The sequence below is a fragment of the Oryx dammah genome, unplaced genomic scaffold (assembly GCF_014754425.2).
Source record: "Oryx dammah isolate SB20612 unplaced genomic scaffold, SCBI_Odam_1.1 HiC_scaffold_25, whole genome shotgun sequence".
NCBI classification, from domain to species: domain Eukaryota; kingdom Metazoa; phylum Chordata; class Mammalia; order Artiodactyla; family Bovidae; genus Oryx; species Oryx dammah.
The window spans coordinates 105,519,956-105,533,042 of NW_024070209.1; the positions used below are offsets into that span (position 1 = coordinate 105,519,956).

The 13,087-nt window shown below is 53.6% G+C and overlaps 1 protein-coding gene across 2 annotated transcripts in view; it reads left to right on the forward strand.

The window, feature by feature from the left end:
- The window catches only part of CACNA1B (calcium voltage-gated channel subunit alpha1 B), a 209,669-nt gene that overhangs the window by 174,710 nt on the left and 21,872 nt on the right, over positions 1–13,087 (forward strand). For both annotated transcript variants that reach the window (XM_040225675.1, XM_040225676.1), the window contains exons 32-37: positions 1,019–1,024; positions 4,432–4,548; positions 4,919–4,984; positions 6,140–6,231; positions 8,255–8,399; positions 12,161–12,288. In XM_040225675.1, the coding sequence (XP_040081609.1) occupies positions 1,019–1,024; positions 4,432–4,548; positions 4,919–4,984; positions 6,140–6,231; positions 8,255–8,399; positions 12,161–12,288 (554 nt within the window). The remainder of the gene's footprint in view (positions 1–1,018; positions 1,025–4,431; positions 4,549–4,918; positions 4,985–6,139; positions 6,232–8,254; positions 8,400–12,160; positions 12,289–13,087) is intronic.

The following is a 13,087-nucleotide window of genomic DNA, read 5'->3' on the forward strand; positions in this document are numbered from 1 at the left end:
TCAGAAACGGTTCCACCGTGTGGTTTTTGACAGGCGCTCTGCTTCCCTGGACGCAGGAATCTTTATTCTCCTGGAAAAAAGGCTGCAAACACTGGGCTTCCAGCTGCAAGGGCACAGCCCCGGGGCTGGGGCGCGTGTGTGCCTCGTCAGCAGTGGGTGGTGGCTCAGGCGGCTAGTGTTATGGACGTGCTTTCTCCCAGGGATGCCTCTCCAGAGAGAGGCCCTGCAGCTGCTGGACACTTGAGGGACAGCTTGCAAATGTTCGAGACCCTCCAGGGCAGCCTCCCTCAATCCTGCACACTCAGCAGGTCTGGTGGGAGTGTTCAGAATCCGCCTGGTCTCAAAGCTCAGCTGCCTAGCTGCTGATGATTTCCGAGGGCAGTCTTCTTGCTGTTCTGCCTGGAGGAGGAAAGATGAAAGCAAGCCAGCCTGTGGATTTCCGTGTTGTTTTTCTTTCTCATTTGTAGTCATTTCATCCGTTACTTTGTGGATGCACTTTTTTTTCCTGAGGCAAAAATATGAGTGTCAGTTGCCACGGCCAATGTAAAAGGCACACAGAGCAACAGTCTTGATAACCAGGGCCGCATAGAGAAAGTGCCCCAAACAAGCATGAGACTGACATTGATTTCTTTGCCTGGAATAAAAAATAAGTGTCTGTGAGTCATCTTCGGATTTGCATTACAAACAAATGCAAATGACGCCTCTGTCTGCGTAACCTACAGATTTCAAACGTGTTTTGATTTGGTTCATTTTAAGCCAAATATGCAGTTTACCAAAATCCTAAAATTTTCCAGTGAAGTATTCAGAGTTTGAGTTTTTGCTTGTGTTGATGACTCATTTTCTCTTTTGTTTCCTGTTTTTGTTCTTGATTTACCCTAACCTACCTGCTGACTCACGCCACCCAACCAACATACAATGCGAAAACCCTGTCTCCGTCTGTATGTTGCGCGCCTGCTGCTCAAACATCCCAATTTGTAAATACCACGCAAATACCCATCCATGAAAACATCACATATAGGAAACGGTTGGTCTCGCGACTTACACGGTTCTTAAAGCTTCTCTGTCTCGCTTGCACTGCTGTCCTTTCCCTCTGCTTCCTGCCACCCTCACCGCCGCCCCCCTGTGCTCAGAGCCCAGCTGTACCCGCCCCCTCTGGCCTCTAGCGCGCTCTCCCTGGCTCCTGGGTCCAGCAGGGCCTTCTGAGGCCCCTCAGGGGCCACTTGATCACAGGAACTGGCCTTAGGCCAAGAGAGGAGATAGGGGCTTCTGAGTGAGAGGCAGGTAAGTGTCGAGACTGAGTCAGAACTGGGGGCTTGCTGGGTGCGAGGTTGGACCCGTTCCCCGTAAAGCCCACGGTTTCTGCTGCACAGTCATCTCCCTTCTGCTCCACCTCTGTTGGCCAGCAGACCAAGTGGGCTTGGGTCCACCTCTGACGGAGTCTCTTGTCAGGCCCTTCCTGGACAGACCTTCCGTGGAGGCCTGGCTGGGGGGCACGAGCCTTGGGGGATTGTCCTGACTGAGTAGAAGGAGGGCCTTTGCCCCAGGAGGCAGCAGAGAGCTGGGCCTCCATCCAGCACCGTGGATCCCCGTGTGCCTTGGTCAGCGAGCTTGTGTGGAGCCCGTGCAAGTGGTGTGGACAGCGCCTCCTTCCGGGTCTCAGGAAAATCTGAGAGAGCGTGGGGACGCTGGAGCAGACTGAGCCGAGGCCTCGGCTGGAAGTTCATGCAAAGAGCAGATATTTCAGATTCCTGAACAGAAAGTGAGTGTGGTGAAGCGGTTCACAATCGGAGCAGAAAAGCCTGAGTTTTGAGAAGAAGACATTTAAGCCGCAGAAGTGCCAGGCCGCATCTTCAGCACGGGCTCTGCTGGTGTCGTCAGGCCCTGGCTGAGCGGAGCAGGCCCTTCGGGCTTACTCCTTTTCTCTCTGTCTCGCCTCCTATCTCCCCATCATCAGTCCCCTTGAGAACGAAGCTGATAGGAAAGCAGCTTGTTCCCCGTGCGGCTGCACCTCCTCCCCAGCACAGGTGGGGCCCCCGGCACGTGCGCACAGTCTGAGGGGGAGCCCCTCATTCTGCTGTGAGTCTGCCCAGACGCAACGATGTGCTTGGACACAGGAGGTGAGGGCCTTGGCCTGCGGTCCCCTTGTCTTTGTGGCTCGCATCTCAGTTTTCTCGATGATTCCTCACCCTCAGGCAAGACGTGCTAACACCGCCATCGTGGGGAGGAGGAAGCAGGCACTCAGTGGAGCTGGGGACCAGTGTCCCCCTCAGTGTAAAGCAGCTGCTGCGTTGAGGGGTGCAGCGTTGACCTTTCCGGCGCAGAGGCAGGGGAGATAAGGGGGGGCCTGACTTGAAAGTAGGTGTGTCTACTCCAGGGTACAATGGAAACTGTGGACTCTGGGGGATGGGGAAGGTTGTGTCCACCTCCGGGGGTTGGCTGAGGCCAGGGGTGACCGTGCTCAGCCATGGGGAGGCCGCCGTGTGCTTGCTACCCCCACTTCCAGCATGCGGCCCGCTTGGTGGTGTCTGGCGGCTCGTGCCCTGGGTGCAGCCATGATGCGCTCAGGCCATCACACTGCTTGCAGCGTCTGTAGCTGTCTCACCGTCCTCCCTCATGACTCTCTAGGGCTGTCTGTCCGTTGGCACCCCCACCCTCTCCTAGGTGCCCACTGGAGCCCCGAGGAGAAAGTCTGGGAGGATGGGTGGGGCCTGGGTGTCCATGGGAAGTGTTATGTGGCTGAGCTCTGTGTCAAGGGACTTGAATGGACAGCACCTTCCTCTGTCTGCTCTGGTACCCGTCCCTTCTTTATCACCCAGAAGACCATTTCCTCCCAGTATTTTCAGGAAATCATCTTGTCTGTGCCGATTGCCTGAGCAAAGTGCTTTTGTCCTGGCCTCTCCAGATCCGCATGCGCAGGTGGTTTCAAAGTGAAGAAGCCTGAGGAGGCAGCCCCTCGCCCTTGCTCTGCTTCACTGTCTTGTATAGAGGGCTCCCTGACACTGGAAACAGTCCCCCTTCCAACCTCCTGAGAGCACTGGCTCACCTGAGAGTCCTCAAGGCCCAGGGGACTCAGATAGAGAGTGTGGATGTATCTCATCTACCCTGTCTGCCCTGAGGGTCTCTTTCCCCAGCACAAGCTAGTGAGGCAGCTGCAGGCAGATGAGAACACCCTCCCGGATCACGTCCCGAGGTCCACTCTGCCTTCTTGCTGATCTGGACCACAGTCAGCCCTTCTGTGCCTGCGAATTGCCCTGTCCCCCTGTGGCATTGCCTAAAACTCGGCACCACCCCCGAGAGTAGCTTATGTCCCTCACCAGCAGACAGTCCAGAGTCCCGGGTGGAGGTAAAGAAGCCAGCCCCTGAGATGAGGCAAGCAAGGGGTGGAGTGAGGCCTGTCCCCCGACGGACGCCTCGTCCCAGCCAAGATCAGATGGGCAGCCCTGGAGTAGGACGCCGCTCCTCCCAGGCCCTGGCACCTCCCGCACGTGCTCGCCGTTGCTGCTGCCTCATCCAACACCTGCTCTCTTTCCTCTGTGTCTGCCCACTGAATCTGGCAACACAATGTGTCTAGCCTGAGCTGCTTGCATATTTTAAAACAGCAAAGTGTGAGGAAGCTGCTCTCAGGCTGCGTGTGGGTGGGCAGAAGAGGGCACCTGGTCTCTAAGCAGGCAGGGCAGGAAGCCCTCCGTGCCCCTGAGCACCCCTTTCTACTCAGGGACACTGCCCAGAGCCGGGCCCCCTGAAAGGGATGTGCCGGGGATTCAGGCGCCCTTGGGCCAGGGTCATCTGTGGAGTCCAGAGATTATGTGCTTGACTTCAGACCCTCTGGATGAGGGCATGCTGCGAGACATCTTGGGTTCTCTGGAGCAGAGTCCGGGCTGGGGGCTACGGAGGGGGCTTCTCGGGTAGCAGCAGCAGGGCTGCCACCACCTACACCTCCTGCCAGCACTTGCCTGCAGGTCCCTGCCTGGCCCCAGAGGACGTCTCTGCCCCTCTGCTGGGCCCCAGGTGGCAGGGCCTTGCTGGCGTGTGGGAGACAAGGGCATGGCCACCGAGTCTGAGGAGAGGCAGCCCCGCCCAGTCCCTGGGCTGCTCAGCCGTGTCCTGCAAGAGGCGGTCAGCGTCAGAGGCCTGGCTGCGGGCGGCCTCCCGTTCCACCTGGCAGCAGGGAGCTGCTTCACAGGACTTCTCTGTCCCTCCCTGTGGAGGGAATGTCTCTGATTTGCTGCATGAGAAGTTGTTTGCAATGACAAGCTTTCCCTCTGGAAGATTTTCTGGTGGCTGATTGCTGCTTAGACTGTGGAGCAGTCTCTCTCTTCACCCGCTTTTCTTTGGGACACAGTGGCTCGGGGAGGTGGGTGGGGAGCAGCCTCCCTGTGCCTGTGGGAGGCTGATTTCTGAAGGTCAGAGCACAACCTCTTTTCCCCGCAGAACAACTTCATCAACCTCAGCTTCCTCCGCCTTTTCCGTGCTGCCCGGCTCATCAAGCTGCTCCGCCAAGGCTACACCATCCGCATCCTGCTCTGGACCTTCGTCCAGTCCTTCAAGGTGAGGCTGGGCGTGGCCATGTGGGGCCTGACCTCTCCCTCGTTGTGCCGGTGGGGGAGCTTCTGCCCGACCGCCCAAGCCCGCTCCTTGGGAAGCCCACCCCCCTCCCATGGCCCCCTAGGCCATTTCAGTTTTACAGAGAGTACCTTGTTTATGCTCACAAAGGGCTGAAGTGGCTTTTATGACTGGATTTGTAAATGAAGATGACGGGCACTCGGTGAAGGGGCTTGGTGGTCAGTGGGGCTGGGTCTGTAGTCAGCTAAGGCTGGTGCCGCCTGGGGACCCAGCCGGCGTCCGCTCTCCGGATGTGGTGCAGGCAGGGGCCGGGTGGCTCTCCGGGTGCTGAGCCGCCCTCCCTGTGTCTCCGCAGGCCCTGCCCTACGTGTGCCTGCTCATCGCCATGCTGTTCTTCATCTATGCCATCATCGGCATGCAGGTGGGTGTGCACAGGGCCACCACGTGGCAGCAGGGGCCGGTTGGCACTTAGCAGTGTTTCTGTGAGCCCGGTGCCAGTCTGAGCACTTTGTCTAAGCAATTAAGTCTAAGCAACTTAGTTCTTAGGAAGACTATTCTGTGGCTGAGGCCAGGCATTGCCACCCTCTGTGGGCAGATGCGCGGCCCTGCTCTTGTGTGGGATCCTGCTGGTCTGTGTCAGGGCACCGGTGGGCACGGTGGCTTGGGTGCTGGGCCCGCACAGTGTGGAGTGTTTGAGCACGTCCGCATGGCCCAGGTGGCCTGCGCTGCAGCAGCTGGTCATGCCTTTTGCCCAGGAGCACTTTTGAAGGATGTAGGGATGGGAGGTGGTCTCAAATGTTAATTTGTGGTGGGAGGAGACAGTGTCTTAAAGGTTAGCTGAAAGCCGATTTTTAAACTCTGTTTTCAGAGATTGGAAATTCTCTTGCTTGAAATTTACTGAGATCTGATGTTATTTAAAGCAAATACATGTTTTTCTTGCTTTGGTCTATGGACATAAAAAACATAGTCCAGTGATCTTTGTTTTTGATGGATATATGATAATTCATAAATTTTAAGCTGGATTCCAGAGTTTAAGCTACTCAGAGTGAGGGGCTTATCTGCATTTCTAACCATGAAAGAAATTAAAATGGGTACAAAGCCCATTGTGGTGTTTGCACAAAAATGTTAAAAAAAACTTTCAAGTGATCTATCAGAATATCAGTACAATTACTGTTTTGGGGTCATTGATGAGAGAGTGAATTTTAAAATGATTCCCTCCTTTTGTCTAGCAGAGCCCACCTAAACTTAGCTCTGGGCCCCACTTTTTACTGGTGATGCTATTTGATCCTGGACAGGCTCAGAGCCAGAGCCTGCGCAAACTGGGCTGTGGGACAGTGGCATGTTAGACTTTCCAGAGGTTTTCTCTTCCCTGGAAATAAATGCACAGATGCTGCTGGAGCCAGCCACCCTGACCCTGTAGCCTCAGCAGCAGTAGTGGCAGCTCTGGTCGGGGTCTCTGGGTGGGGGCAGTCCTGGCCCATCCCCACATGCACGCCCACACTCTCTTGCCTGGCCACGGCTCCTACAGACCAGCGGCACTGGTCTGCAGTGCTGTCTGCCTTCTCCTCCACTGCAGGTGTTTGGAAACATTGCTCTGGACGACGACACCAGCATCAACCGTCACAATAACTTTCGGACGTTTCTTCAGGCCTTGATGTTGCTCTTCAGGTGCGTTGTGGGAGGTGGAGGTGGGTCCAGAGCCAGAGGCTCCTCATAGTGTGTTCTGTAGAGGTGGGTCCAGGCTCAGGGACCCCTTCATTCAGGGTGGACCCAGCCCGCCACTCCTGGTCATACTGGCGTCTCTGCGGTGGGCCTTCCCAGTTTCTCCTCCCTTTCCGCTTGTCCTTCCTTAATGGCTCCTGGGCCTGAAGGGAGGCTCCCGAGGCAGTCAGTCTGAGACCCCTGGGCCGGGCTGGCTTGCCTACCTTGTCTCTGCTGCCCAGTGAGGTTTTGAAGGACAGGTGTCGAAAGAGACTTTCTTGGTGTGCCAGCCCCAAGCTTCCCGTCAGCTCGCCTTAGTGATTTCGGGGATCTCTGGGATCAGGAAAAGCGGGCAGCAGAGAGCTGCTGTCGACAGGGTGCACCTGCTCAGTGGCCCAAGGGACCAACCGGCCAGACATGTGGACCTGAGGGCAGCTCCATCCGCCTCCGGTGCTCGCAGCAGCTGCAGTTCCCACGGCTCCCGGGGGCAGTCAAGGGGCGCACCAGGGCAGGGCCTTGAGGAGCACAGCCTTGTGTCAGCTCAGAGGCCTCCCTGCAAAGGTGGTGGGGGATGGCCCCCCAGCCATTGCTCTCAGTCACGGACACACGTGGCCTGTGGCTGTCCACCAGCTTGATGTAAGAAGGCACTCCTGGGCAGAGCCCAGAGGGTCGACTGCGTCTCCTTCATTCACTGTGATCCTCAGGGAGGGGGAAATGTGCTCGCTAATAATTTATGATGAGGGGCCTCATAATAAATTAATATTTAATTAATAAATAAACAGCGGACCCCTTCCTGAGGTTTCCCTGCTCCACTTTTGGGGACACCCAGCCAGCGGACCCTATGCAGATGTATTTGGGGGGTGGGGGAGTTCATTTTCTGGAGGGTGAGCTCAGCCCAGGCCTGCTTCACTGAGCTGCCTGGAGAGAGTTTCTGACTTACTCTTTGCATCAGATAAACAGCATCCTTAGGCTGACACTTCCCCAAGTAGTGTCATTTCTCTGGACTTTAGGTCTTACATCCACTTTATTTCTTTGTTTATTAATATCCTGCTTTGTGTGACAAAAGACATGAAGCCAGCCTTAATTTTAAGCCTTTGATCTCAAAGACCTCTGTTCCTTCCTCATCACATGGGTACCCTCATCATTCAGGCCTGGCACAGGCTGGACCGGCCGTTGTCAGTGGGGAGTGGACCCAGATTCTGCCCAGGACTGACCACACAGCGGCGTGCTGGGCCGCCTGCAAGTCTGATGCACATCTGGCCCCTGTGCTGGCTTCATGCACAGGAGCAAAAGGCCACACGGGCAGGCTTCTGTAATAGCTGCTCAGGGTTGAGGGTTCTTGATGTGTTCAAGAAACAGTAGAGGCAGGGGTGGCTGCAGTAGAGTGAATGGGGACTGTGGTAGGGGATGAGGTCAGGGAAAAGGCAGCTGCAGGTCCACAGAGCTCTGGGAAGTCATGTAGGGGGTCCTCAGGGAGGTCTTTGATCTGATCTGGGCTACTGAGCGGGGAGCATCCAGTTAAGGAATTGTTGCTGCAGCTCAGAAGTAGTTGTTGCTCAGCCCAGGGAGGTAGGGGTAGTAAGAGCCTGGCTGGTTTTGAAGGCAGGTCAAGATGTGGTGAGAGGGAGGAGGCAAGGATGACTCCCATGTCTTTGGCCTGAGTACTGGGAAGGATGGAGTCACTGTGTCCTGAGCCCAGGGGGACTAGGTGGCACGCGCTGGGGAGGAGATCAGAGGCCACGGAGAGAGCTCACCATGGTGCTGACCTCGGTGCCGTGATCTCTTTCCTGTAACACGTGCTTTCCCACTTAGCAGCAGCTTGAAAATCCAATGCCAGAGGTTTCTTTTTAAGAATCAGCATCTGTTAGCCAGGCCTAACACCTATGCAGGATCCCTATGGGAGGGAGCGCAGTTCTCCTCAATCCCGGGGCTTCCTTCCCGGCCAGCCCTGGGCCTTCCCTCCCGGCCTCACACTCTGCCCTCCTCTCAGGAGCGCCACTGGGGAGGCCTGGCACGAGATCATGCTGTCCTGCCTCAGCAGCCGGGCCTGTGACGAGCTCGCCAACGCCACGGAGTGCGGGAGCGACTTTGCCTACTTCTACTTCGTCTCCTTCATCTTCCTTTGCTCCTTCCTGGTGAGTCCTGGACCCTGTGCACACCCCACTGCCACATCTGCCTGTCTCAGACCACCTTGGGTCCCCCTGCTCTCTTGCTGACATCTGATTTTGACCCATGATGCATGAAAGCTGATTCCATGTTGATGGTCCTTGTTTCCCTGGAGATGAGGACCACGTTAATCCTGAAAGGACCCACTGAGTAAGGAGCTCCTGTGGGCCTGCCTTTACTTCTGTGGAAAGGGTTTTACATTTCTGTGGGGCACTGTCCCTCAGTTCTCAGCTAGAAGGACTTGCACCGTGGTGGCAAGATACGAGCACCAGCACTACCAGCCAGCCTGCCTGTGCCTGACGAGGTTCAGGAAACTCATGGGGTCAGGCTGGAGGTGTCAGTGGGCCACGTCGCAGTGAGTGGATTTTATTACAAGTCAGCAGAAGCCTCTGGGAGACTATGCACAGTGACATCATCTGCTTGACATCTTAAAACGTCACTCTGGCTTCCGGTCGGGAGAGGCTGTGTGTGGCCAGGAGCTGACTGGAAGTAACAGCTGGAGAAGGGAGGGTGTGGAGGAAGCTGTGTGGGCGGGGGCCGCCCTGTACAGGCAGAGCTTACATGACTGGTGACTGAGCATGGGCATGAGAGTAAAGGGGAAAGAGAGCGGTGTTCCGGGGTTTGCTGGGGGAGGCAGTGAATGACACTCCCCAGTCGGAAGGCTGCGGAGCTGCAGGCGGTTGGGGGCAGGGAGTGGAGGCGCGTGGGGGCCTCTGGCTGGAGGTGTGAGACTGTTGCCGTCAGTGTTCGGTGTGTCCGTCAGGCTGGATGAAACCCTCTAGGTCCCTGTGTGGTCCAGAGACCCACGACTGAAGCATTGCCTGAGTGCTTGTTAGAAATTCAGATTCCTGGGCCCCTTCCAAGACTTACCGCACTGGAAGCTTTGGGAGAGGGACCCGAGAGTCTGAGTCCTAACAGTCTCCCAGGTGCCTCTGCTCCCTCCCATAACATAGACTTTGCTGCACACTTAGCGTAAATCAACTAAACTTAAAGGAAACCTTAAAAAAGTTAAATACAAAAAAACCCAATGACAAGATAGGAGGCCTCATACTTTGTGATTTAAAAATTGACACCAAAACTTCAGTAAATCAAAACAGTATTATACTGGCATAGATCCAAACATACACACTGAAGGAACAGAGTTGAGACTAGAAATAAATGCTTATATACATGGTCAAAAGATTCCTAACAAGGCTGCTGAAACCACTTAGTTAGGAAAGGTAATCCTTTCAACAAATGGTGCTGGATACCCACATGCAAAGAAAAATGAAGTTGACTTTACACCATATATAAAAATTAGCTTGGGACTTCTCTGGTTTAGACTCCACACTTGCACTGCAGGGGGCGCACGTCTGATTCCCAGTTGGGGAAATAGGGTCCATATGCTGTGGGGCATGGCCACAAAAAAGAAAAAAGAAAAGAAATTCCCTCAAAATTGATAAAGCCTTGAAGACAAGAGCTTAAACTATAAAACTCTTAGAAGAAAACATCGTCGCCTCAGATTCATAACCTCAGACTTGGCAAAGGATTCTTAGATTTGACACCATAATCCTGAGTAAGAAAAGGAAAAAATGGACTATTCAAAATTTGAAACTTTTGTGCATCAGAGGACACTATTATACAAAGTGAAAAGGCAACCCAAGGAATGGGAGAAAAGTTTCACAAATCGTGTATATGATAAGGGGTTAATATCCAAAATATATAAAGAGCTCCTGCATCTCAACAATAAAAGATAACTATATAAAAATGGACAAAGTACTTAAAGAGATATTTCTCAAAAAAAAAATGTACAAATGGCCAACAAATTCATAGAAATATTCTCAACATCAGTAATCATTAGGGAAAAGCAAATCAAAACCCATGAGATACCACTTCATACCTGTTAGTATTGCTATTTGAAAAAACAAGACAAAATAACAAGTTTTGTGAGGATATGGAGAAGTTGACACCCTTGGGCACTGCACGTGGAAATGTGAAATGGTGTAGCCACCGTGGGAAACAGTATGGTGAGTCCTTAAAACGGTGAATGTAGAACTGTGGTATGGTCCAGCAGTTCTGCTTCTGGGCACAGCCCAAATGTCCATCAGCAGATGAATGGATAAACAAATTGTGGTTCAGTTCAGTCGCTCAGTCACATTCAACTCTTTGTGACCCCATGGCCTGCAGCACACCAGGTATCTCTGTCCATCACCAACTCCCAGAGCTTGCTCAAACTCATGTCCATTGAGTCAGTGATGCCATCCAACCATCTCATCCTGTCGTCCCTGTCTCCTCTTGCCTTCAGTCTTTCCCAGCATCAGGGTCTTTTCCAGTGAGTCAGTTCTTCGCATCAGGTGGCCAAAGTATTGGAGTTTCAGCTTCAGCATCAGTCCTTCTAGTGAATATTCAGGGTTGATCTCCTTTATGACTGACTGGTTTGATCTACTTGCAGTCCAAGGGACTCTCAAGAGTCTTCTCCAACACCACAGTTCAAAAACATCAATTCTTCAGCGCTCAGCTTTCTTTATGGTCCAACTCTCACATGCAGGCGTGACTACTGGAAAAACCATAGCTTTGACTAGATGCAAAGTAATGTCTCTGCTTTTTAATATGCTGTCTAGGCTGGTCTTAGCTTTTCTTCTAAGGAACAAGTGTCTTTTAATTTCATGGCTGCAGTCACCATCTGCAGTGATTTTGGAGCCCCCCAAAATAAAGTCTATCACTGTTTCCATTGTTTCCCCATCTATTTGCCGTGAAGCGATGGGACCAGATGCCATGATCTTCGTTCTGTGAATGCTGAGTTTTAAGCCAGCTTTTTCACTCTCCTCTTTCACTTTGACCAAGAGGCTCTTTAGTTCTTCTTCACTTTATGCCATTAGAGTGTCATCTACCACATTTGTTATAAACAAGTTGTGGTACAGACCTGCAAAGGAATGTTACTCAGCCGTAAACCAGAATGAAGTTCTGACAAGTGCTGCAATAAGGATGAACTTTGAAAACATCACACTAAGTGAAAGAAGCCTGACACAAAGGTCATATGTTGTATGGACCCTTTTATTTGAAATACCCAAAATAGATAACTTTCTAGGTACAGAAAGGAAATTGGCGGTCTCTAGGGAAGGGGAGGACAGAGGTATGAGGAATGATTACTTGGTTTCATGTATTCTTCAGGAGTATGAAAAAAATTTGAAACTAGGGAAGTGGTGGTTCACAGTTGTGCATACACTAAACGCCGCTGAATTGTAGATTTACTCGTATGTTAAGTGGATTTCAACTCAGTTTAGAAAAACAAAACAAAATGCCTGAGTTTTAGGTCTCTAGAGCTCAAGTTATTAAGTCCAAAGTCGCCACTTTCCTTGAAGGCTTAGGTGAGAAGGGGAAAGCTGGGAACCTCACCATGGGGAAGATTAACCCAGATGGCAGGACAGATGGTGAGCAGGAGTCGATGGGCCTGAGTGGCGATGGTGCAGATGCAGAGACCGAAGCCTTCAGAGGACCAGATCCTGGGCTGGGGCCGGCCTGTGGGACCTGGAACCAGGGAAGGGTGCTGCTGTGGGCGGTGGCGATGTGCAGGGGGCCTGGGAAGCCCTCTGAGAGGTCATGGGGAGAGCCGTTGGGGCAGGCTCTGCCTGAGTCAGTGGCCTCTGCTGCCCTAACTGCCTCACACAGAGACTTCTGCTGCAGGGGAGGGGGAGGGCAGTGGGCAGGCTGAGGTTTCTGGACGTCACCTCTTTTCCTTCCTGTCCTGCAGATGTTGAACCTCTTTGTGGCTGTGATCATGGACAATTTTGAGTACCTTACGCGGGACTCTTCCATCCTAGGGCCTCACCACCTGGACGAATTCATCCGGGTCTGGGCTGAGTACGACCCGGCTGCGTGGTGAGTGAGCCCTGGTGCTGCGTGGCCCTCAGGGCTGGCACACACCACCCACAGGTCTCGACACAGGGCCGGGTGGCTACAGGCATGTTTCGAGTGAGCGACCCCCTTTGGGTTTTGGTTGGGGGTCGGGATTCCATCCAGCTTCCTCCTGGGAGGTACACTCACGCTAGCTCCCTGTGCCCTTGTGTACAGCTCCCTGGGCTGAGAAATCCTCCTCTCAGGCCTGCAGTCCGGCCCTTAGGAGTTTGCCTGGGGGTCATGGAAGGTCTTCAGGGGGTTGTGACACTCAGGTTCCTGTTGCTCAGGAGCTCACTGTCTTCTCACAAGGCATGTCACATCTGGGTTGTGAGAGGTCACGGGGCGCCACCCTCTCATAGCTCTGAGGCCTCTGTGGCCAGAAACAACGTGAGGCCTTAGTTCTTTCCCTCCATGGGCTCAGGGCCCGTCTGCCTGCTACCTCCCTGAGGACAAGAGCCAGTGCACCTCTCTGTCACCAGCCCAGGCCATGAATAGAGGGTATTCGGTAAACTTCTGTTGAAATCGGATGACCTGCCAGAAGAGGTCTAGTGTGTCTGAGGCTCTTTGGTCATGGTGCAAAACTGTTACTGCGCTGCTGTTTCATAAGTGAAGTGAAGTCGCTCAGTCGTGTCCGACTCTTAGTGACCCCATGGACTGCAGCCCACCAGGCTCCTCCGTCCATGGGATCTTCCAGGCAAGAGCACTGGAGTGGGGTGCCATTGCCTTCTCCATGCTGCTTCATAAGTGAGGGCCAAGTGCTTCCAGAGCAAGGGTCTCCTGA